The following is an 18,166-nucleotide window of genomic DNA, read 5'->3' as shown; positions in this document are numbered from 1 at the left end:
TAGCGAAATACCAAATAAATAAATAAAAAAAACATGAACGGTATTATGTAAAGTCTGTGCTTGTTGTTGTGTCATTGTCACTGTCAGAAACAAAAACAATAGTGAATAGGTTAATTCTAGCTTTGAAAAAACCTCGAAGGTTTTTTATTTCTACGTATTTTTTTTAAAATTTCATATTGAAACTGTGAGACACAGGTGACAATATATAGAAATACAAAACATATATAATAGAAGTACAGCTTCTGGATATTTATAATATTATTTGAACCAATTAATGATATAAAACTAAACAAACTCACGTGTTCTTCGATAAATTTGTTTATTTTTGTGTTGTGAAAGTACTTTCATCAACATGGTGCGAAAACTTAAATTTCATGAACAAAAGTTGCTTAAAAAAGTAGATTTTATATCATGGAAAGTTGACAATAATTTAAATGAAGTGAAGGTTATGAAAAAATACTTTATTCAGAAACGCGAGGACTACACAAAGTGAGTATCTTGGTTGCGACTTGTTATAAAATATAGGCTGAAAATAATGTCAGTAATCACTGATATATGTTTTAATAAGTAGTAGCAACTGGCATGATATATGTATATGAAAAAATAAAAATTTATTATTAGTGGCTGTGACTATACTGTACATTGAATAATTTACCAACCACTTTTTTTACAGATACAACAAATTATCAAGGGACATAAGAGAACTAGCAAATAAGATAAAAGATTTAGATGCCAATACAGAGTTTAGAACAGAATCAAGTGCCCAACTGCTAGAGAAGTTATATCAGATGGGAATTATACCTACAAGATGGGATCTAGCACTTGCTAGCACTGTTTCAGCAAGTGCCTTCTGTAGAAGACGCCTACCAGTTGTTATGGTTAGAAGTAAGTACTGTGGAAACATGATTTATGAATTGTATTATAAATATGTAATAAAAAAACTCATTAAATAAGGAAATAGACTTTGGTCTTATAAAATATATCACAAATATTTTTTTTTTTTATGTAAAAGATATGGTTACCTTTTACCAAAAGGTCATGACTGCCCACAGACATTTCTGTGTACTATAAGATATATTAATCATTCCTCATGTAACCAATCTTAGGAACTATGATGCTATGTCCCTAGTGTCTTTAGAGACACTCACCCTTAAAATCAAATAATATAATTGTGATGAGGTACAAAGACATAATATTTATGTTATTTTTAGATAAAATGTCAGAGTCCATAAAAGAAGCTACAAAGTTTATAGAACAAGGGCATGTGAGAGTTGGTCCAGAAGTTGTTAAAGATCCAGCATTTTTAGTCACAAGGTCTTTGGAAGATTTTGTTACATGGGTAGATGGTTCGGCCATCAGAAAACATGTGCTAGAATATAATGAAATGGTAAGTTTGGTGATAATTTTAATTGTATACTTAAATCTATTAGCATCACTAAATGGTATACATATTAATGCATTTTGCTAATAGCTTTACTATATGTACTAGAAACAATTTTTTATTAATATATCTTTATTTACAATAAATGTTATTCCACTTAAGTTACTTTATCTACATTAATTTAACATCCATAGTTATGATAAAAATTTCGCAGACATCCAAAATTGCATTATTTCAAACATATATATAAATTGATGATAACCAGTTGTTATCTTAGATATCTATCCTTAAGTGATGATGATGAGCTGATAATGTAAGGGTGAATGTTTCTCTTCAGCAGAGAAATAAACTAGGCACACGAAAACTCAGTGATGAGTTGATTTAATTCTATGTTATTTGGTTGAGATCATACAACTATGCCATCTAGTTTCAGATAGCCATACACTAATTTTTATCTTAACAATAAATACATTATGTACACCATAATTTCTGCAGCAATACAATATAAGAATATGTTTTTAATCTATAAATTATTGTGCTGCATTCTAATATTTGATTCTTTTGTTACAGAGAGACGACTTTGAAATGCTATGAGAGTTAATAATTGAGTTTGTAAATAATAAATGCCTTTGAAACATAAAATATGTTTTTATAATATACTAACTACCAACTAACTGCCAGTCATTAAACAATCCCCCTTAAAATCAAAATATTCATTCTTCACTGTGAATGTTCTTTCATATTATTAATCAAGGACCCAAATTTTAGGACCCAATATTTAGTTTTCTAGACTCAATAATTTGGGCTGTGCATTCATAGTACAGATAAAAATATTTAGAAGCACAGAATGTCTTTGTTGTCTATTTACATACTTAGAATTATTTAGAAGTCCACTATAATGTTACAATTGTAACTATTCAAAGCTACAATTCCAATCCAAGATATCATCACATCATATGGGCAGTATCTCTTCCCTTCGGCCTCGATTTTCTAGTAGAGTAGCTATTCTGACAAGTGCATTAGCTTGTACAGTTGCAGCTTCTGCTAGATTCTTTAAAGCTTCAGCTTGGACAAGGGCTGCATCAGCATTTTTTTCTGAGATTATTGCTCTTTTTTCTGCTGCCTTTGATCTGCTAAGATCAGCTTCTGCACGTTTTTTCTCAACTTCTATAAGCCATTTTGGGTATATACCTGCAAAGAAGAAGTTGATTTAAACGAAAAAAGGTAATTAATTTCTATATTTTTGAAAAAATATTTTAAATATTCATTTTTATCTGAAGAAAAATTACACTTTTTTTTATAATAAGTAAACTTACTTTGTATATTTGGTTCATTTGGCTCTTCCTCAGATTCATCATCAAATTCCTCATTTGAATTTTCACTCATATTGCTGTCTCTTTCAACTGTAAATTAAAATAACACTTAAAAAATTAAAATAATGCACAGTATCATTGAAAATATGTATGACTATATACAGACAAAGCAGTGGCACCAATTTAAACAAAAATGTATTCTATAAATGTAAATCATGAAGATTGTTAAATGTATTTATTATTTACATTTCCACTGTTAGGACTTCAAGACAAGGAAGCCTACAATATGACCCATCATTGATCTTGTTACATAAGCTAAACATGATTTGTCTGCAACAATTGGCTTGTTTATTCATATTAAGAAAAAAAAAAAAACAACTTTTATGACAAAAAATACTGCAACATTTTACATACAATTTTATTTAGTTTAGATATATATTTATTTCAGTATTTGTGTCATTAATCCTAATTTGTTAGTTGTGTTATAAGCAATAGCTTCAATGCAATATCTTTTTAGTTTTAATACCTTACCTGAGCACTGGTCACTAGAATCACTTTGTGTGAAAGATAGATCATCATGTCCATTCTCTTGGTAAGACTCCAATTTAACCTCTGGTGGACACTAGAAATTATCAGGAAAAAGTTAATTTAGGAATGCAAAAAAGCGCAACACTAGGAAAATAGTAAAGCATGTGGTTCTTCGTACCATAATGTACTCAATTTAAAAATAAGTTAACAATACTATGATGTTGCAATTTCTATAAGGATTTACTCACAGAAATTAAATTATTAAAGGGATCAACAGAAACCTTAGATATCTTTCTCCCAAAATGAGGACCGAGGATAACTAGTGCTCTCTTCTCTAATCTTGTCAGAGGATTGATGATATTCTTGGATGAAGCACCAGGCCTCCTACTCTTCTTGAGCAGCCTCACTTTATTTTTGAGTTTATTTTTGAAGTCACTCCAATACTACAATCAGCAAATGTCAATTAAAAATATATATTTAAAAATTATTATATAATGTAATATGAAATTATGGATATTGAAACAATTTAAAAATTACTTTATAGTACTTACAAATTACAATTCACAATTAGAATTATTTTTTCCAAAGTTATACATCTATAAGTTACTGTGCTTATATGTCCCTTAATATTAAACTTTTTAGACAAACCTTACTCCAACCATCTGATGTCTTCCTGGTACCCGATCTCGAGTTATTTAACATTTTTGTTAGTTCATTCCACAAACTTTTAGACTTATGTCTTGCTTCCAGAGTACGACCGCTTCCTGTTGCAAGCCCTACATGTTGACCCATAAAATCAATTAATATTTTGAATTGCTCATAGGAAATATGACGAGAACAATTGATGTTGTCAGTCATTTTGCAGACTACTTTCTTACATATTTAATGTATTTCGTTTTAAAATTCCAACATTTTATGTCCAATTTTGTAATAACAACAAGTTTGAGTTTTCGGACCAAGCAGTGTTGTCAAAACAAATAAATATTTATATATACATTTCATTCGGTGATATATCATATCTGTCACTTTACTATTGACAACGGGTTTCAATTGAATATTTAATATTAAGTATATAGATAAATCTAAAACATCGATATTTTTCTAAAAGATGATCGATACCCATTTAATTTTTCAATTGAATATCGAAATTATCAATTAAAAAATAAGTTAAGTCGATATAAATATATTGATACAGTTTAATGTTATGCAAAGCTACTTTGCGTTTGCACCCACTTAAGATAAAGTGGTATCTTTGCTAAAATTATCTTTTAATAAACTGATTTTAATTGCATGAATAATTGATACGTTTGATGAATATTGTTTAATGGACTATTACATTAAACTTCATGTAATTTAAAGTATTTGAAATTTAATTTAGTATATTTTTACAATGTATAAATAAAATAAACTAAATATTAAAATTCATCTTTTCCTAACCAATTTTATTTGTCCCGGTGAATTTAAACCGATTTTAAACCAGTCATTGAATGTTATAATTCTCAATTTAAATATAGAAGATTTAGACTTACTTGCAACAGGTTTGTAAAATATGCAAAAATTTGAAATAATTAATGAGTATTTTATTTTTTTGGCATTATTGTCATGAACTCAGGTCTATCTTTTAATACGACATTTTTTTGATCAAAGAATGGCAACAAACAACATCTATCTATCCTGCGCGAGTGTGCGCGGAGAAAATTAAGAAAAAATAAAAAGAAAAGAAATGGCAGTTACTAGAGAGAAAGAAAATTGTTCAAGAAAAATTAATGGAAATATACCTGCATTATCTCTCAACAGTGATAATATGTCGACATCCACAGACAGTGACGACGTAGCGGATCCGACATATGAAATTAGAAACATTCAAAGTATTATAAATGTGACCCGTGAAAACATTGACGCTTTAAATGCAAGGTTCGCTGGTTTACAGCATCCGCCTTCACTGTATCTTTCGGAATACCAGGAGTTGACTGCGAAGTTGCATAATTTAGAACTTAGAGAACAGACATTGCGTGAACTATTACAAAGTGATTCGCCGGACCGAAGCGAAGAATATTCTTGGCAAGATGACTCGAAGAAGTACGACACACTCACGCGGCAGCCTAAGGTGTTCCTTAGGGCTCACCTGCCGAACCAGCAACGTACGAGCGTGCAGGTCAAAGAGGGGGTGACGCTGCGAGAGGCGCTGATGAAGGCGCTTAAACTCCGTAATTTAACTTGTGAAATTTGCGAAGTGGTTAGGACAGGCAATAATGAAGGTATACCATGGGACATCGACATTACGATGATCGATGCTGAAGAGGTCAGTGATTTCATTTTCATTTGCATTGTAGTAATAGTGAACCAATAAAGGTAATAAAGTGCTCACATAACTCTAGACAGCTTAAAATATACTTTTTAAGTCATAAGTTTCTTTAAATTTAATGTAATATGTATTTGTTGAATTGGGAGATTGCCTTTTCATATTTTTGTTGATATCAAAGACACAAATACTTCACTGCATGCATGTCAGTGAATTCAGTCCTGTTCAAGATAAAATAAAAAGTTTACTCTCATTTCACTTGATTTATTTTGAATAGCTGTACTTATATTATTAAGATATAAGATTTGTTTTGTTGATGTAGGGGAACTAAAAATCCTATAAAAAAAATAGAATACTAAATAAATCCTGAGTGCTATATTGAATAAATTATATTTATATCATAATTTTATATATTAATAAATAAAACATTGTAAATCTGGGTTGGTCTTTTAATAAAATTGTAAAAGATAAGTAATATTAAAATAGGTAATCTTCATAGTTTATTCTAAGGCTAATTTAAAATTGCAGGTGACAGTTAGAATTCTAGACAAACTGCCGATAATGTCTCACATGTCACATCAGTTCACCCGTAAAACATTTTTCACATTGGCATTCTGTGAATGCTGTCGGAGGCTGCTCTTCAATGGTTTCTATTGCTCTCAGTGCAATTTCAAATTTCATCAGAGATGTGCAGATAAAGTGCCAAGTATTTGCCATCAGGTTAGTGCTCATTACTACCTAATCTATAAGAATATTAGCTGTTTAAAATATATCTGTTTTATATATGATTAAAATGAAATATTGGAAAATTGATGGTATAGAATTGAAATGTGTTTTACACATAAGAAAATGATCAAAATTGGTCAATTGGCAAAGAGAAATTGAAATAGAAACAATTATGAAATACAAATTAAGATAAAGTAGTGGAATGTTAATTTTATAGTAGTTCTAATGTTATTCAAAATATAATTCATCACTTTTGTTATGAAAATTTGTTATCTTTCTGTCTGTAAGAATTTGTATTAAGTTCTTATTTTAAATTGCAATAAATTTTATATAACACTGAAGTTCACTTATGAAATTCAGTACAATACTAAAATTATCTAAATTTTTGTTTGTATTAGGATCTAAACACAAAATAGTTTTAATGTAAAATAATTGTTCACTAATGAAATATAAATATTCTCCAGGTCCGGATGACTGACACATATTATGCAGCACTGCTTGCCAAAAATCCTGAGACACAGGCGGGCATCCTCTACCTACCTTCACATTTTAGCTATCACCAAAATAAGTTAGTATTACAATTATCTAAGATATTGCTATTTAAAGTCAACTATGAAACAAGTATCAAATTTTCTAATTATAGATATAATCAAAATTTTATTCTAATTTATTATTTATTGATTTTGCGTGAGCTAAACATACAACTTACGCAAAATCAATGAATAAAATTGTATTACATATTAAGGTTCTACTACATGTAGGTATTAAAAATCGAATTTTGATTCATCAATTGTTTTAAAAGAAAGAAAATAAATTATAATTAACTTTAAGCAAGGCTACATTTTTATGAGCTTTATAAAGTAATGATTTTCAGGCATAAGTATTAAAAAAAACTTTGACAACATTGAAAATGCATTTTTTCATAATGATAATGAATATAAAATTGAAGTTTTCTATATTCTCCAGTGATATTGAGTAAATGTAATGACAAATATGTTTATTATGAGTCCTATACAAAGAATCTCCCAAGTACCAACTATAACTGTACAATGTACTTATTGATCTGATGAGTACTTGAAAGCCTATAAACAAAACAAGCTTAATTTACTTTAAAGTTAATTAAATTAATTATACAATTATTTGATATATTAGTATTTTATGTATGCCAAAAGTTATGCAAGTAGGCTTCTACAGGAACTATAGAAACATTATTTAACAAGATTATGTAAAATTAGTCTGTGATGTTGATATATAGTAGCTAATTTTGTCACCAATGATAGTGTAACTAGTTACGCTTGTTAAAAGCAATGCGTAATGTTAAAATTAGGGCAGTTTCTTACCGGCAGCAGTTGCTTGCAATTGTAACAAATAAAAATTATGTGTAGAGCATCCACCTGGAATCTGCTTAGTTATCCCAGTTTACGCACAGTAATGTTCAATTGTTGTCACTCATTTAGAAAGCATATTTACATTTATTGACAACAAATATTGCAATAATTTTTTTTATCTTAAGTTTAACTAAATTTCTATCTTGTATTTCCAAAATATATTTTCAATAGTTTTTTAAAACAAATTTAAGAATAAAAAAACAAGATTAGTTTAGATATTTTTTTTAACTATAGTTAAATGTATATATTGTACATGTTCAGGTCTGCCTCCCCGGCTAAGAAGATGGAGTTTGATGTTAACTGGTGAATATTGACTCCATCAACATTTCAATGTTTTTTTTTCGAAGTGGAACTTATTTGAGAGCGATAATATTAAAATTTAAACGCAACTTTTGAGACGCAAAAAGGTTTCACTTCTGTCACGTGTGCAAAGTGGCGCATTTTTAAATATTTTTTGTTTCGTTTTTCAATGTTTCGGACCCAAACCACTACCTTTTTGTATTGAATTTATATCCATCTTATTTTACAGTTTACTGTTTTTTTTTATCAGAAATAACTTTGTTGTTTAAATATCACACATATTTCATTTTATACAAACTAATCTATTTGCTGTGGTTTCTATGTATTTAAACATAATTTCCCTTCATTCTAACATGTATATATGTGTTATAGTGCTGTTTGTATTATTTTATTATGATTCAATTATGTTTCATATGATTAACAACACAATGTGCACGAGAAAATAGTTTAATATATACTAATGTGTTATTTTATTTTAGGCAACAACATCCTCGGTCTCTCAATCAGCAGGACCGATCGAATTCAGCACCTAACGTTTGCATCAACATGGTGCAACGGCCCATGACCCTCGCCGAGCACCAGAGGAAACAGAATCAGGTAATATATTAAAGTATACTTTGAATATTCAAATGAAATAATAAATATAGTGTGAGTATTAAGTAATTTATGATTTCAATATTGATAAACTAACTACTTTTATTGATGTTTCGTCCTTCCGCAGTCATCTGGCTATATCACACGTTTGTTATTTATTCTTTTCACAATCACTTTGTGTAGCTGCGTAGAAGATTAAACAGTTAATGGCTCTGTGTAATTATACACAAGAGATATAACATCTAAGAGTCCTTGGTTAATGCTGAATAGGCTATTTGACAATGCGAAAAATAAATTAGAATTATTGTAATCATTGTAATCATTGTATATTATGAGTTTACAAATGGTTATTTACTGACGAAACTTGAAAATAATACTTAATTTATTCAAAAATCAATAAATAAAAATGCATTATTTCATACGTTTGTCACATGACACAAAACGCAGGAGCGTTTTGTGTCATGTGACATTGGCCAGGCTTATGATGAAGTCACTTTCTTGTAAACTTTGCTTTTCTACTATATGTACCACAGATTAAAATACAGTAAAGTGACGTCACCGACCCCATTGCAGCGCCATATTGTTCAAGTAGCATTTTCGCGCGTTATTTAAATATGGATTTTTTTAAATATATAGTTAATAGTAGTAATAAATAGTTTTCGGCAAATATGTACTAGAAATAAAAAAAATCAACTTTTACTGGGTTCCTTAACCTCTACTAAATAATATAAAATGGATTTTAAAAACCAGTCAAATAGCCTATTTATGGTGTTAAAAGAGATTTAAACTTTTTAGGGTCAAGGTGACGTCTTATAAGGAGCATTTCCAACTGAATTATCATTAGCCGGTTTCTGGTTTAATAAATATTGAATAATATCGTTTCCAGTGTAACAACTCGCCGCAGTCAACCAATTACCTGACGTCGAGTCGAAGTAACAAAGAAGACAAAGACAAGGGCGATCAGCAACAAAGTCAGAGCACTCAGGTTAGGATTACCTACACTAATATTGTTAAGAGGTAAAATTTGTTTACTTGTATATACAGAGTGATATCTGGAAATAATGACTCAATTCTAAAAAAAAATACTGGTAGAAAGCTGTATTATTTCTAAGGCATACAGTGTCCATACGTATTTGGATTCTTGTATATTAAAGATCCCAGTCGTCCTCAAAACAGATGAATAACATTAAGTGAGTCTAGGTTATAATTAATTGTTAGTGTAATCGGACAATTAATTGATTTTATTTATCCGTTTAATGAACGACTACGTGAGGACCTTTCTTAATGTTCTTAATAAATAGTGTGTTGTAAAAAAACCGATTTAGATATGTAAAAGACGGACGTCATCAGTTGAGGTATTTTATTAGACAAAGATATATAATCTTTGATATATATTTATAGTATTACGATCGCCTCCTGGCTATTTCATCTCATATTAAATTGTTTAAATAATATATGAGACAAATAAAAAAAAAAAAAAACCCCGCTGAGTTTCTTTCGCCGGTTCTTCTCAGGTCAGGGTATTTTCTTTTCCGAACCGGTGGTAGTGTTTCAATTGACCATCAATAAGAAAGTGTAATGTAATAAATAACTTTATTCAATATAGAAGATATTGAATAAAGTTATTTGAGTTTGAGTTTTAGTATTGAGAGTAAAGCGGTTGTTATGAGTGTTAGAGTGGAGTGTGTGTGTGCGTGTGCGCAGGCGTCGCCGACGGGCACGCTGCGGCCGCGGCGGGCGCGCGCGCGCTCGGCCGACGAGTCGTGGAAGCACGCGCTGTCGCCGCGCGAGAGCTACGACGACTGGGTCATACACGCCGACGAGATCCTCATCGGCGCGCGCATCGGTACGTGCCTCAGGGAACGACGACCTCCGTGGTCGTGTGGTGTGTACACCGGTTTTCATGGGTACGCCACTCCGAGGTTCCGGGTTCGATTCCCGGCCGAGTCGATGTAGAGAATTCATTAATTTTCTATGTTGTCTTGGGTCTGGGTGTTTGTGGTACCGTCGTTACTTCTGATTTTCCATAACACAAGTGCTTTAGCTACTTACATTGGGATCAGAGTAATGTATGTGATGTTGTCCCATATTATTTATTTATTTATTTATAGAGAAAATACGCTTAAGAAAATATCGTATTATTTGTATTTTTGTGCTGTCGTTACTTGTCGTCTCGCGCACACTAGCGTTGCTTACTCATACTGATGCACCCTAGTAGCAGCATTGCCAATGTGTGGGGAATTCCCCAAATTGCGGGGAATCGTAAGTCGATCGGGTATTAATGTGGGTGATTGTCGTATGTGGGAAAAATGAGGGGAATTTATACTTATTCGTTTTATACCAAAATGATCGGTAATTGATTGTTTACCTGTCTTTTAGTTAGTATAAAAATTGAATTGTAGTCGATAATAATCGACTAATAAGTTAGCATAGTAACAAAAACACATTATATATAGACATTAACCACGACTATAGTACGATTTTTAATTCGAGTCAGTAAAATGACAAGTGCTACTGTCACTGATACAAAAAAGGGTTACCTGCTACAATAGTGATGTTCGGCAATCAATAGACTTCGACATTTAGTCATGCTTTATTTTATTAGGTATCAAAGCGTTTTTTTTTATTGTAAATTAATACATACCGTATTAAATAATACGATTTTAGAAATATGGACCTTACCAGTGTATTAAAATTTCTCACTACAATATTATTACAAAGCTGAGAAAAAATGTATGAAGAGGTTCAGAGGAATTAACACTAAAAGGTCAGGAAAATACAAGTAATTTTATACGTTTTTATTCATTACGGTTGTTATTGATTCCGACTCCGATTCTGAATCGGTATATTCAATAATGTTGTAGTGAGAAATTTTAATACGCTGGTAAGGTCCATATTTCTAAAATCGTATTATTTAATACAATATGTATGTAAGCATGACTATGTCTATTGATTGCCGAACAGTATCAGTGACAGTTGCACTTGTTATTTTACTGACTGGAATTAGTAATAGTGCTTTAGTCGAAATTCCCAAAATTATAGTCGTGATTCTATCATATCACTATTTATTTGAGATTAAAAACCTGCAACACTGGAAATGTCATTTTACTGACTCGAATTAATAATTTTACTATAGTCTGAACTGAACTACAAAAACATATTTTTTTTCCTTTATTTCTGTATGGGGAATTTGGGGAAATTCGCTAAGATTTTTGAGGAATTAGGTGAATAGGCATTGGCAACCCTGCCTAGTAGTGATTGAACGTCCTCCACGTTTAGTTACTATTAGTGTGCATCGGAATGAATCTGCAAGCTCTATCAGAGAGAAATTTACTTGATGAGTTGAAGATTAACTTCAAAGTTGAAATTATTAAGTGGAATGTATCCAGGGAGCGATAAAATTAACGCGACGTGTCCCCCCAGGGTCGGGCAGCTTCGGAACGGTGTACAAGGCGCACTGGCACGGGCCGGTCGCGGTCAAGACGCTCAACGTGAAGACGCCCACGCCGGCGCAGCTGCAAGCCTTCAAGAACGAGGTACCGCACTTTACTTCATTACATTAACATAATATAAACCTTCGATAGTCACTTTGCCGATTAACGAGTAACTATTAAATGAAATACATCCGAGACACATAAGCATCTGTTAGATACGCAAGATAGGGTACGGTCAAATGAAACGATCGCTAGCTAACAACGCACTGCCTTTATTCGACGACTGTCACAATATATATCGGTGGTCGCAGCCACGCCTAAACTATATATCAATACGTAGGTATATGTACCTATGTAACAGCATCCAACATGCTTATGTGTCTCGACAGTGAAGGATACGACGAGTGTTTTTGATATATATATCGAGCACATTTTTTTTTTTATGGTATCGGTTGGCGGACGAGCATATGGGCCACCTGATGGTAAGTGGTCACCATCGCCCATAGACATTGACGCTGTAAGAAATATTAAGTATTCCTTAAATCGTCAATGCGCCACCAACCTTGGAAACTAAGATGTTATGTCCCTTGTGCCTGTAGTTACACTGGCTCACTCACCCTTCAGACCGGAACACAACAATACCGAGTATTGTTATTTGGCGGTAGAATAACTGATGAGTGTGTGGTACCTACCCAGACGGGCTTGCACAAAGGCCTACCACCAAGTAAAACATGTTGGTAATGAATGCAAGTCGTGTCGGTAAGAGTGAGGGTGCGCGCAGGGATAATATGATAAGTGTGTCTGAAATATATCGAGCACAGCTTGGTAATGAATGCAAGACGTGACGGTAAGAGTGAGGGTGCGCGCAGGGATAATATGATAAGTGTGTCTGAAATATATCGAGCACAGCTTGGTAATGAATGCAAGACGTGACGGTAAGAGTGAGGGTGCGCGCAGGGATAATATGATAAGTGTGTCTGAAATATATCGAGCACAGCTTGGTAATGAATGCAAGACGTGACGGTAAGAGTGAGGGTGCGCGCAGGGATAATATGATAAGTGTGTCTGAAATATATCGAGCACAGCTTGGTAATGAATGCAAGACGTGACGGTAAGAGTGAGGGTGCGCGCAGGGATAATATGATAAGTGTGTCTGAAATATATCGAGCACAGCTTGGTAATGAATGCAAGACGTGACGGTAAGAGTGAGGGTGCGCGCAGGGATAATATGATAAGTGTGTCTGAAATATATCGAGCACAGCTTGGTAATGAATGCAAGACGTGTCGGTAAGAGTGAGGGTGCGCGCAGGGATAATATGATAAGTGTGTCTGAAATATATCGAGCACAGCTTGGTAATGAATGCAAGACGTGACGGTAAGAGTGAGGGTGCGCGCAGGGATAATATGATAAGTGTGTCTGAAATATATCGAGCACAGCTTGGTAATGAATGCAAGACGTGACGGTAAGAGTGAGGGTGCGCGCAGGGATAATATGATAAGTGTGTCTGAAATATATCGAGCACAGCTTGGTAATGAATGCAAGACGTGACGGTAAGAGTGAGGGTGCGCGCAGGGATAATATGATAAGTGTGTCTGAAATATATCGAGCACAACTTGGCTGCATTCGTTGGCTGTAGACGTGTCGGTAAGAGTGAGGGTGCGCGCAGGGATAATATGATAAGTGTTTCTGAAATGTATCGAGTACATCTTGGCATCGAATGCAAGACGTGTCGGTAAGAGTGAGGGTGCGCGCAGGGATAATATGATAAGTGTTTCTGAAATGTATCGAGCACATCTTGGTAATGAATGCAAGTCGTGTCGGTAAGAGTGTGTGTGTGTGTGTGCTCGCAGGTGGCGGTGCTCCGCAAGACGCGGCACTGCAACATCCTGCTGTTCATGGGCTGCGTGTCGAAGCCGTCGCTGGCCATCGTGACGCAGTGGTGCGAGGGCTCGTCGCTGTACCAGCACCTGCACGTGCTGGAGACGCCGCTGCCCATGCTGCACCTCATCGACGTGGCGCGCCAGACCGCGCAGGGCATGGACTACCTGCACGCCAAGAACATCATACACAGGTATACTACGACACAACTTAGATGTAGCATCGGCAAAATTCGTAAAACCGATCACATCCGAATTGTGTACGCTATCCCAAATTATCAATATTTATTTCTTACGCGAATATGATCTTTGCACAAACGTAATAACTTGTAATATCATGTGACCCAATATATTCGTCAATTTGACGCGTCGATTTACATGCACTTGCTTTCTCTGACGTGTGAATCTATAGCGACGAATAGCGTATTTCTATTGGTCGTGTAAATCGGCAGTAATCGGTTTTATTTTCATTCCATTGCATTTTCCGATGCTACATCTAATTTGTGTCTTACTATAAGTGTTCGTTTTGCTCAAACTTACATCTGTTGTTAAGAGTCCAGCCTTAATAGTAAAAGTAGCTTACACCCGGATGATATAAACAATGTGTTTATATATTTATCACAAACACCAAGAATAAGTGCTCTTGAAACTTTCAGCTCAGTCGATTAAATATAATAGGCTATTTGACTGATTTTTAAAATCCATTTTATATTATTTAGTAGAAGTTAAGAAACCCAGTAAAAGTTGTGTTTTTTATTTCTAGTAAATATTTGCCAAAAAATATATTAAAAATTCCATATTTAAAAAGCATTTTTGAATAAATTGAGTATTATTTTCAACTTTCGTTAGTAAATAACTATTTTTAAACTCATAATATACACTGATTGCAATAATTCACAATTTATTTTTCGCATCAAATAGCCTATTAATTTCAAATGTTGCTTTTCAAGTCAATCTTGATGCTCTTATCCAACTAAGTGCACTTTCACCCGATATCAAATATGGTTTTAATATGCTTCCAGGGACCTGAAATCAAACAATATATTCTTAAGAGATGACTGGTCGGTTAAAATCGGAGACTTCGGTCTAGCCACAGCCAAAGTACGGTGGTCAGGTGAGGAAAATAGATTTTTTTTAAATAAATATTTTATTATAAGTAAAATTGTAGAAGTAGACATTTTGTTGCTGATTCCTAGTTTGTCTGTCAAAGAGAAGATACCTAACTTGTTTGTTGTGGACTTATGGATGCACGAATGGCAAAGTTTAATTCGACACGTGCAGTTTTCTTCCTGATATTTTCCTACACAAGCATGAACCGGGTTAATTTAAAAACACAAATTAATCAAGAAAGCTCAAGATAACTTTCTTCGTGATTTTTCGCTGGACAGTTGGTAATCGCTGTTGACTTAGTAGAACAGATAGTTAGTTTTGTAAAGAGTTCAGTGCAAAATAGAAAAGCCCAAAGCAGTGATGCTGTCAGAATTGAAGGACCGACAGCGATGAACGATTAAACGAAAAGTGAAAGGTCCCTCCCGCCCGCAGACTCGTCGACGCTGGGCGGCGTGCAGTGGCAGCAGCCCACCGGCTCCATCCTGTGGATGGCGCCCGAGGTGATCCGCATGGACGAGCCCGTGCCGTACACGTTCCGCTCCGACGTGTACGCGTACGGCATCGTGCTGTTCGAGCTGATGGCCGGCGAGCTGCCGTACTCGCACCTCAACAACAAGGACCAGATCCTGTGGTCGGTGGGGCGCGGCCTGCTGCGGCCGGACGCGCGGCGGCTGCGCCAGGACGCCCCGCAGGCGCTCAAGCGGCTCTTCGAGGACTGCATCAAGTTCGACCGCGAGCAGCGGCCGCTGTTCCGGCAGATCCTGGCGTCGCTGGAGTCCATGCTGCGCGCCATGCCCAAGATCACGCGCAGCGCCTCCGAGCCGAGCCTCAACCGCCAGCTGCACGCCTCCGACGACTACCTCAGCTACAGCTGCGCCTCGCCCAAGACGCCCGTCAACTTCCAGTTCAACACGGACACGAGCTTCCCTGCCTTTTACGGGTAAATATCCCGGTCTCGATTTAATTCGATATATACAGTTCGGATTTCTTTCATTATTCAGATCGGGGTTTCACTACATTACTTGCAGTCATACTTACGACTGATCATTGATGCATCGCTTTTCTTTCAACATCCTACAGACAAGCGATCGATCGATTCCTTCGCAATGCATATCCTAGCTCGGCCTATAGCAGTCAACAACTGGCCAAATTTATATTTTGAATATGATAACATTTCCCTTTCCTATGTGACGATTGCATCTATCCAAATACATAATTTTAATAAAACTACTTTTTGAAAAAATAAGTTATTTAACTATGACCTATTTTGCTCTTGGAATGTATCAATTAGTATCATTCTACTAATAGATTCGTGGCCATAATTTCTAAATTAAGATTTAGTAACTGTTAGAAAATACAATAATAATTTTATTACTAGAAGTAGCTCTATTAATAATAATATATATAAATGAATTTTATAATCCAATACAACTTTATATAAAGTTAAATAAGTCGTAAAAATTTGTATTTTCTAATGTTATCTTGTCCGCAGCATCCCAGTGCCTAACCAGCGCCACGCCTAGAGCCGCGCCGCCCGCCCCGCGCCGCGCACACGATCTCAACGCATTCATTTATATTATTTATTTATACAATATTTATACACACCGAGATCTCATCCGTTGCTTGTTTATATGTATCATATGAAACAAAATTGAATGTATAAAGATATCTTTGAAGCGTCGCTAATCACTTGAAACTTCGACTTCGACTGTGGATGTGGCTCGGGCCATCGGATGGGAGGGGATGGTGGGTCTAGCGAATGCGAATGGATTCGAGTGGCTAGTCACAAGTTCCGTGTCTTTAGATCGAAGCCTTATAACGTAGGTACTACGAACGTGATCACGACTGTACTGACCCATACGTGTAGATTGTAAAATTGTAAATATTAAACGAGCAATTATTAACGTATGGCTAACATGGACGCTTAAACGACTGCTTACTGTAATGAGTGGGTTCGAGGCCGCTGAACAAATCGTTTTTGTCTATAGACTAAGAGTTATTAATGAGTATGTCAAGGTAACTTCGATTTAAACTACGAGACGATTAGTGCCTTCCCAAGTTACAATAGTCGAAATGTCATTCATTTATCGATAAGTATGTTCAGCTAATTATAATTGTGAACTAAATATCTTAAATTTTATATATTTTTTCATAACGTCTCATGTATGTAATTGATATATTTAATATTGTCGGTAACGCGCAGTTGTTTTGTTTTACAGTACAACCCCGATGTAGTCGGTTACATGAAATTAATTAATTGATACTTAAGTGTTGTTTTTATAAATAATAAGTTTGTTTTTGTTTTTAACTTATCTTCTGATGTATGCCTCATTTGCTCTGATGTAATAAGTCCAGTCGAAGATATCGAAGAGACTATTATCCGCTTAGTCGGGTTAGTCGGGGTTATACTGTAAAAGGAAACGGAAATGCACTGGGACTGAATATTGTCACACAAGACAGCGCTGGTTGTGGTTGTATGAGGGATACTGGAATGTTGAGATTAATTTTATTGTATAGCAATAGGAAATGTACGCATAATATCTGAATCAAAGTATTATTTGTAAAATATTAGCGAAAAGCGACTATCAACACTGAATGTAATTTATTCGTAATCGTATCAAATGTAAATAAATTATTGTAATTATCTTAGCTTTATGTCGGTTTAAGAACCTTGTGTATACATAAATTTAAAGCATAATTATTGTAAGAACACAATAAATTATTGTTTCAATTTAAATATGTTTTATTCCCAAACACCTTAATTGTGATATCCATGTTTCTTTAATAAGTATATCAGTCCGTCAGCTGAATGTCATACAAAATATACTTTTACGACCTTTTCCTGTGGAAAAAGACAAATAAAAATACAAATTGGGTAGATGAAAACGGATGGTGCTTCACTGGATTTCAACCTGTATCGCTTGACTTGAAAGAAAAAAGCAAAATAAGATCCACTGTCCATTTCGATCGGAATCGTAATATAGGACTAGGTGTATACGTTGTGGTTACAGCTTTATATTTTTTATATAATATGCCGTCGCTCATTTTATAAAAATAGATCTCACGACACAATAGACAATATTATCTCTGTATGTAGAGCATGACGGCTAATTAGTTAGATTTTAGAAGACGTGTATCTTAACCAATGATTCTGAGATCAAATCCAGGTAAGCACAAGTATTTTTTATGTATTTAGTTTACATAACATAATT

The 18,166-nt window shown here is 34.3% G+C and overlaps 3 protein-coding genes across 5 annotated transcripts; 2 read left to right on the top strand and 1 right to left on the bottom strand.

Annotated features, from left to right (window-relative positions):
- Positions 1–84: 84 nt before the first annotated feature.
- LOC124535904 (U3 small nucleolar ribonucleoprotein protein IMP3) lies at positions 85–2,023 on the top strand. The gene is made up of 4 exons (XM_047112309.1): positions 85–489; positions 674–885; positions 1,212–1,387; positions 1,952–2,023. The coding sequence occupies exons 1-4, from the start codon at positions 353–355 to the stop codon at positions 1,973–1,975; spliced, it is 549 nt and encodes a 182-aa protein (XP_046968265.1). The 5' UTR covers positions 85–352; the 3' UTR covers positions 1,976–2,023.
- On the bottom strand, positions 1,822–4,212 carry LOC124535881. 2 transcript variants are annotated; one of them, XM_047112283.1, is made up of 5 exons: positions 3,871–4,212; positions 3,471–3,665; positions 3,226–3,316; positions 2,698–2,784; positions 1,822–2,572 (listed from the first exon to the last, which is right to left on the bottom strand). In XM_047112283.1, exons 1-5 carry the CDS (start codon positions 4,078–4,080, stop codon positions 2,334–2,336), a joined length of 822 nt encoding a protein of 273 aa, XP_046968239.1. In that variant the 5' UTR covers positions 4,081–4,212; the 3' UTR covers positions 1,822–2,333. The 2 variants fall into 2 exon arrangements, with proteins under 2 accessions (XP_046968239.1, XP_046968245.1); XM_047112289.1 differs by having other exon boundaries at positions 3,504–3,665.
- A 645-nt stretch (positions 4,213–4,857) lies between these two features.
- On the top strand, positions 4,858–16,530 carry LOC124538066 (raf homolog serine/threonine-protein kinase Raf). Of its 2 annotated transcripts, XM_047115075.1 has the most exons (12): positions 4,858–5,524; positions 6,053–6,244; positions 6,715–6,818; positions 7,900–7,941; positions 8,418–8,535; positions 9,419–9,517; positions 10,237–10,378; positions 11,956–12,068; positions 13,818–14,038; positions 14,867–14,958; positions 15,387–15,894; positions 16,447–16,530. In XM_047115075.1, the coding sequence occupies exons 1-12, from the start codon at positions 4,946–4,948 to the stop codon at positions 16,475–16,477; spliced, it is 2,241 nt and encodes a 746-aa protein (XP_046971031.1). In that variant the 5' UTR covers positions 4,858–4,945; the 3' UTR covers positions 16,478–16,530. The 2 variants fall into 2 exon arrangements, with proteins under 2 accessions (XP_046971031.1, XP_046971037.1); XM_047115081.1 differs by lacking the exon at positions 7,900–7,941.
- Positions 16,531–18,166: the final 1,636 nt, after the last annotated feature.

This window comes from Vanessa cardui, chromosome 2 (assembly GCF_905220365.1).
Source record: "Vanessa cardui chromosome 2, ilVanCard2.1, whole genome shotgun sequence".
Classification (NCBI taxonomy): Eukaryota; Metazoa; Arthropoda; class Insecta; order Lepidoptera; family Nymphalidae; genus Vanessa; species Vanessa cardui.
The sequence above is the reverse complement of the archived record's forward strand: the minus strand, read 5'-3'. Positions and strand labels throughout refer to the sequence as shown.

Excerpts from the sequence above, each read along its gene's own strand:
- LOC124535904 (XM_047112309.1), top strand. The coding sequence starts at position 353 with ATGGTGCGAAAACTTAAATTTCATGAACAAAAGTTGCTTAAAAAAGTA. Across the intron at positions 490-673 it reads AAACGCGAGGACTACACAAA|ATACAACAAATTATCAAGGG; the intron begins GTGAGTATCTTG and ends CTTTTTTTACAG. Across the intron at positions 886-1,211 it reads ACCAGTTGTTATGGTTAGAA|ATAAAATGTCAGAGTCCATA; the intron begins GTAAGTACTGTG and ends TGTTATTTTTAG.
- LOC124535881 (XM_047112283.1), bottom strand. The coding sequence starts at position 4,080 with ATGACTGACAACATCAATTGTTCTCGTCATATTTCCTATGAGCAATTC. Across the intron at positions 3,666-3,870 it reads CATCAGATGGTTGGAGTAAG|TATTGGAGTGACTTCAAAAA; the intron begins GTTTGTCTAAAA and ends TGCTGATTGTAG. Across the intron at positions 2,785-3,225 it reads TTCTAGTGACCAGTGCTCAG|TTGAAAGAGACAGCAATATG; the intron begins GTAAGGTATTAA and ends TTTAATTTACAG.
- LOC124538066 (XM_047115075.1), top strand. The coding sequence starts at position 4,946 with ATGGCAGTTACTAGAGAGAAAGAAAATTGTTCAAGAAAAATTAATGGA. Across the intron at positions 7,942-8,417 it reads ATGGAGTTTGATGTTAACTG|GCAACAACATCCTCGGTCTC; the intron begins GTGAATATTGAC and ends ATTTTATTTTAG. Across the intron at positions 15,895-16,446 it reads AGCTTCCCTGCCTTTTACGG|CATCCCAGTGCCTAACCAGC; the intron begins GTAAATATCCCG and ends TCTTGTCCGCAG.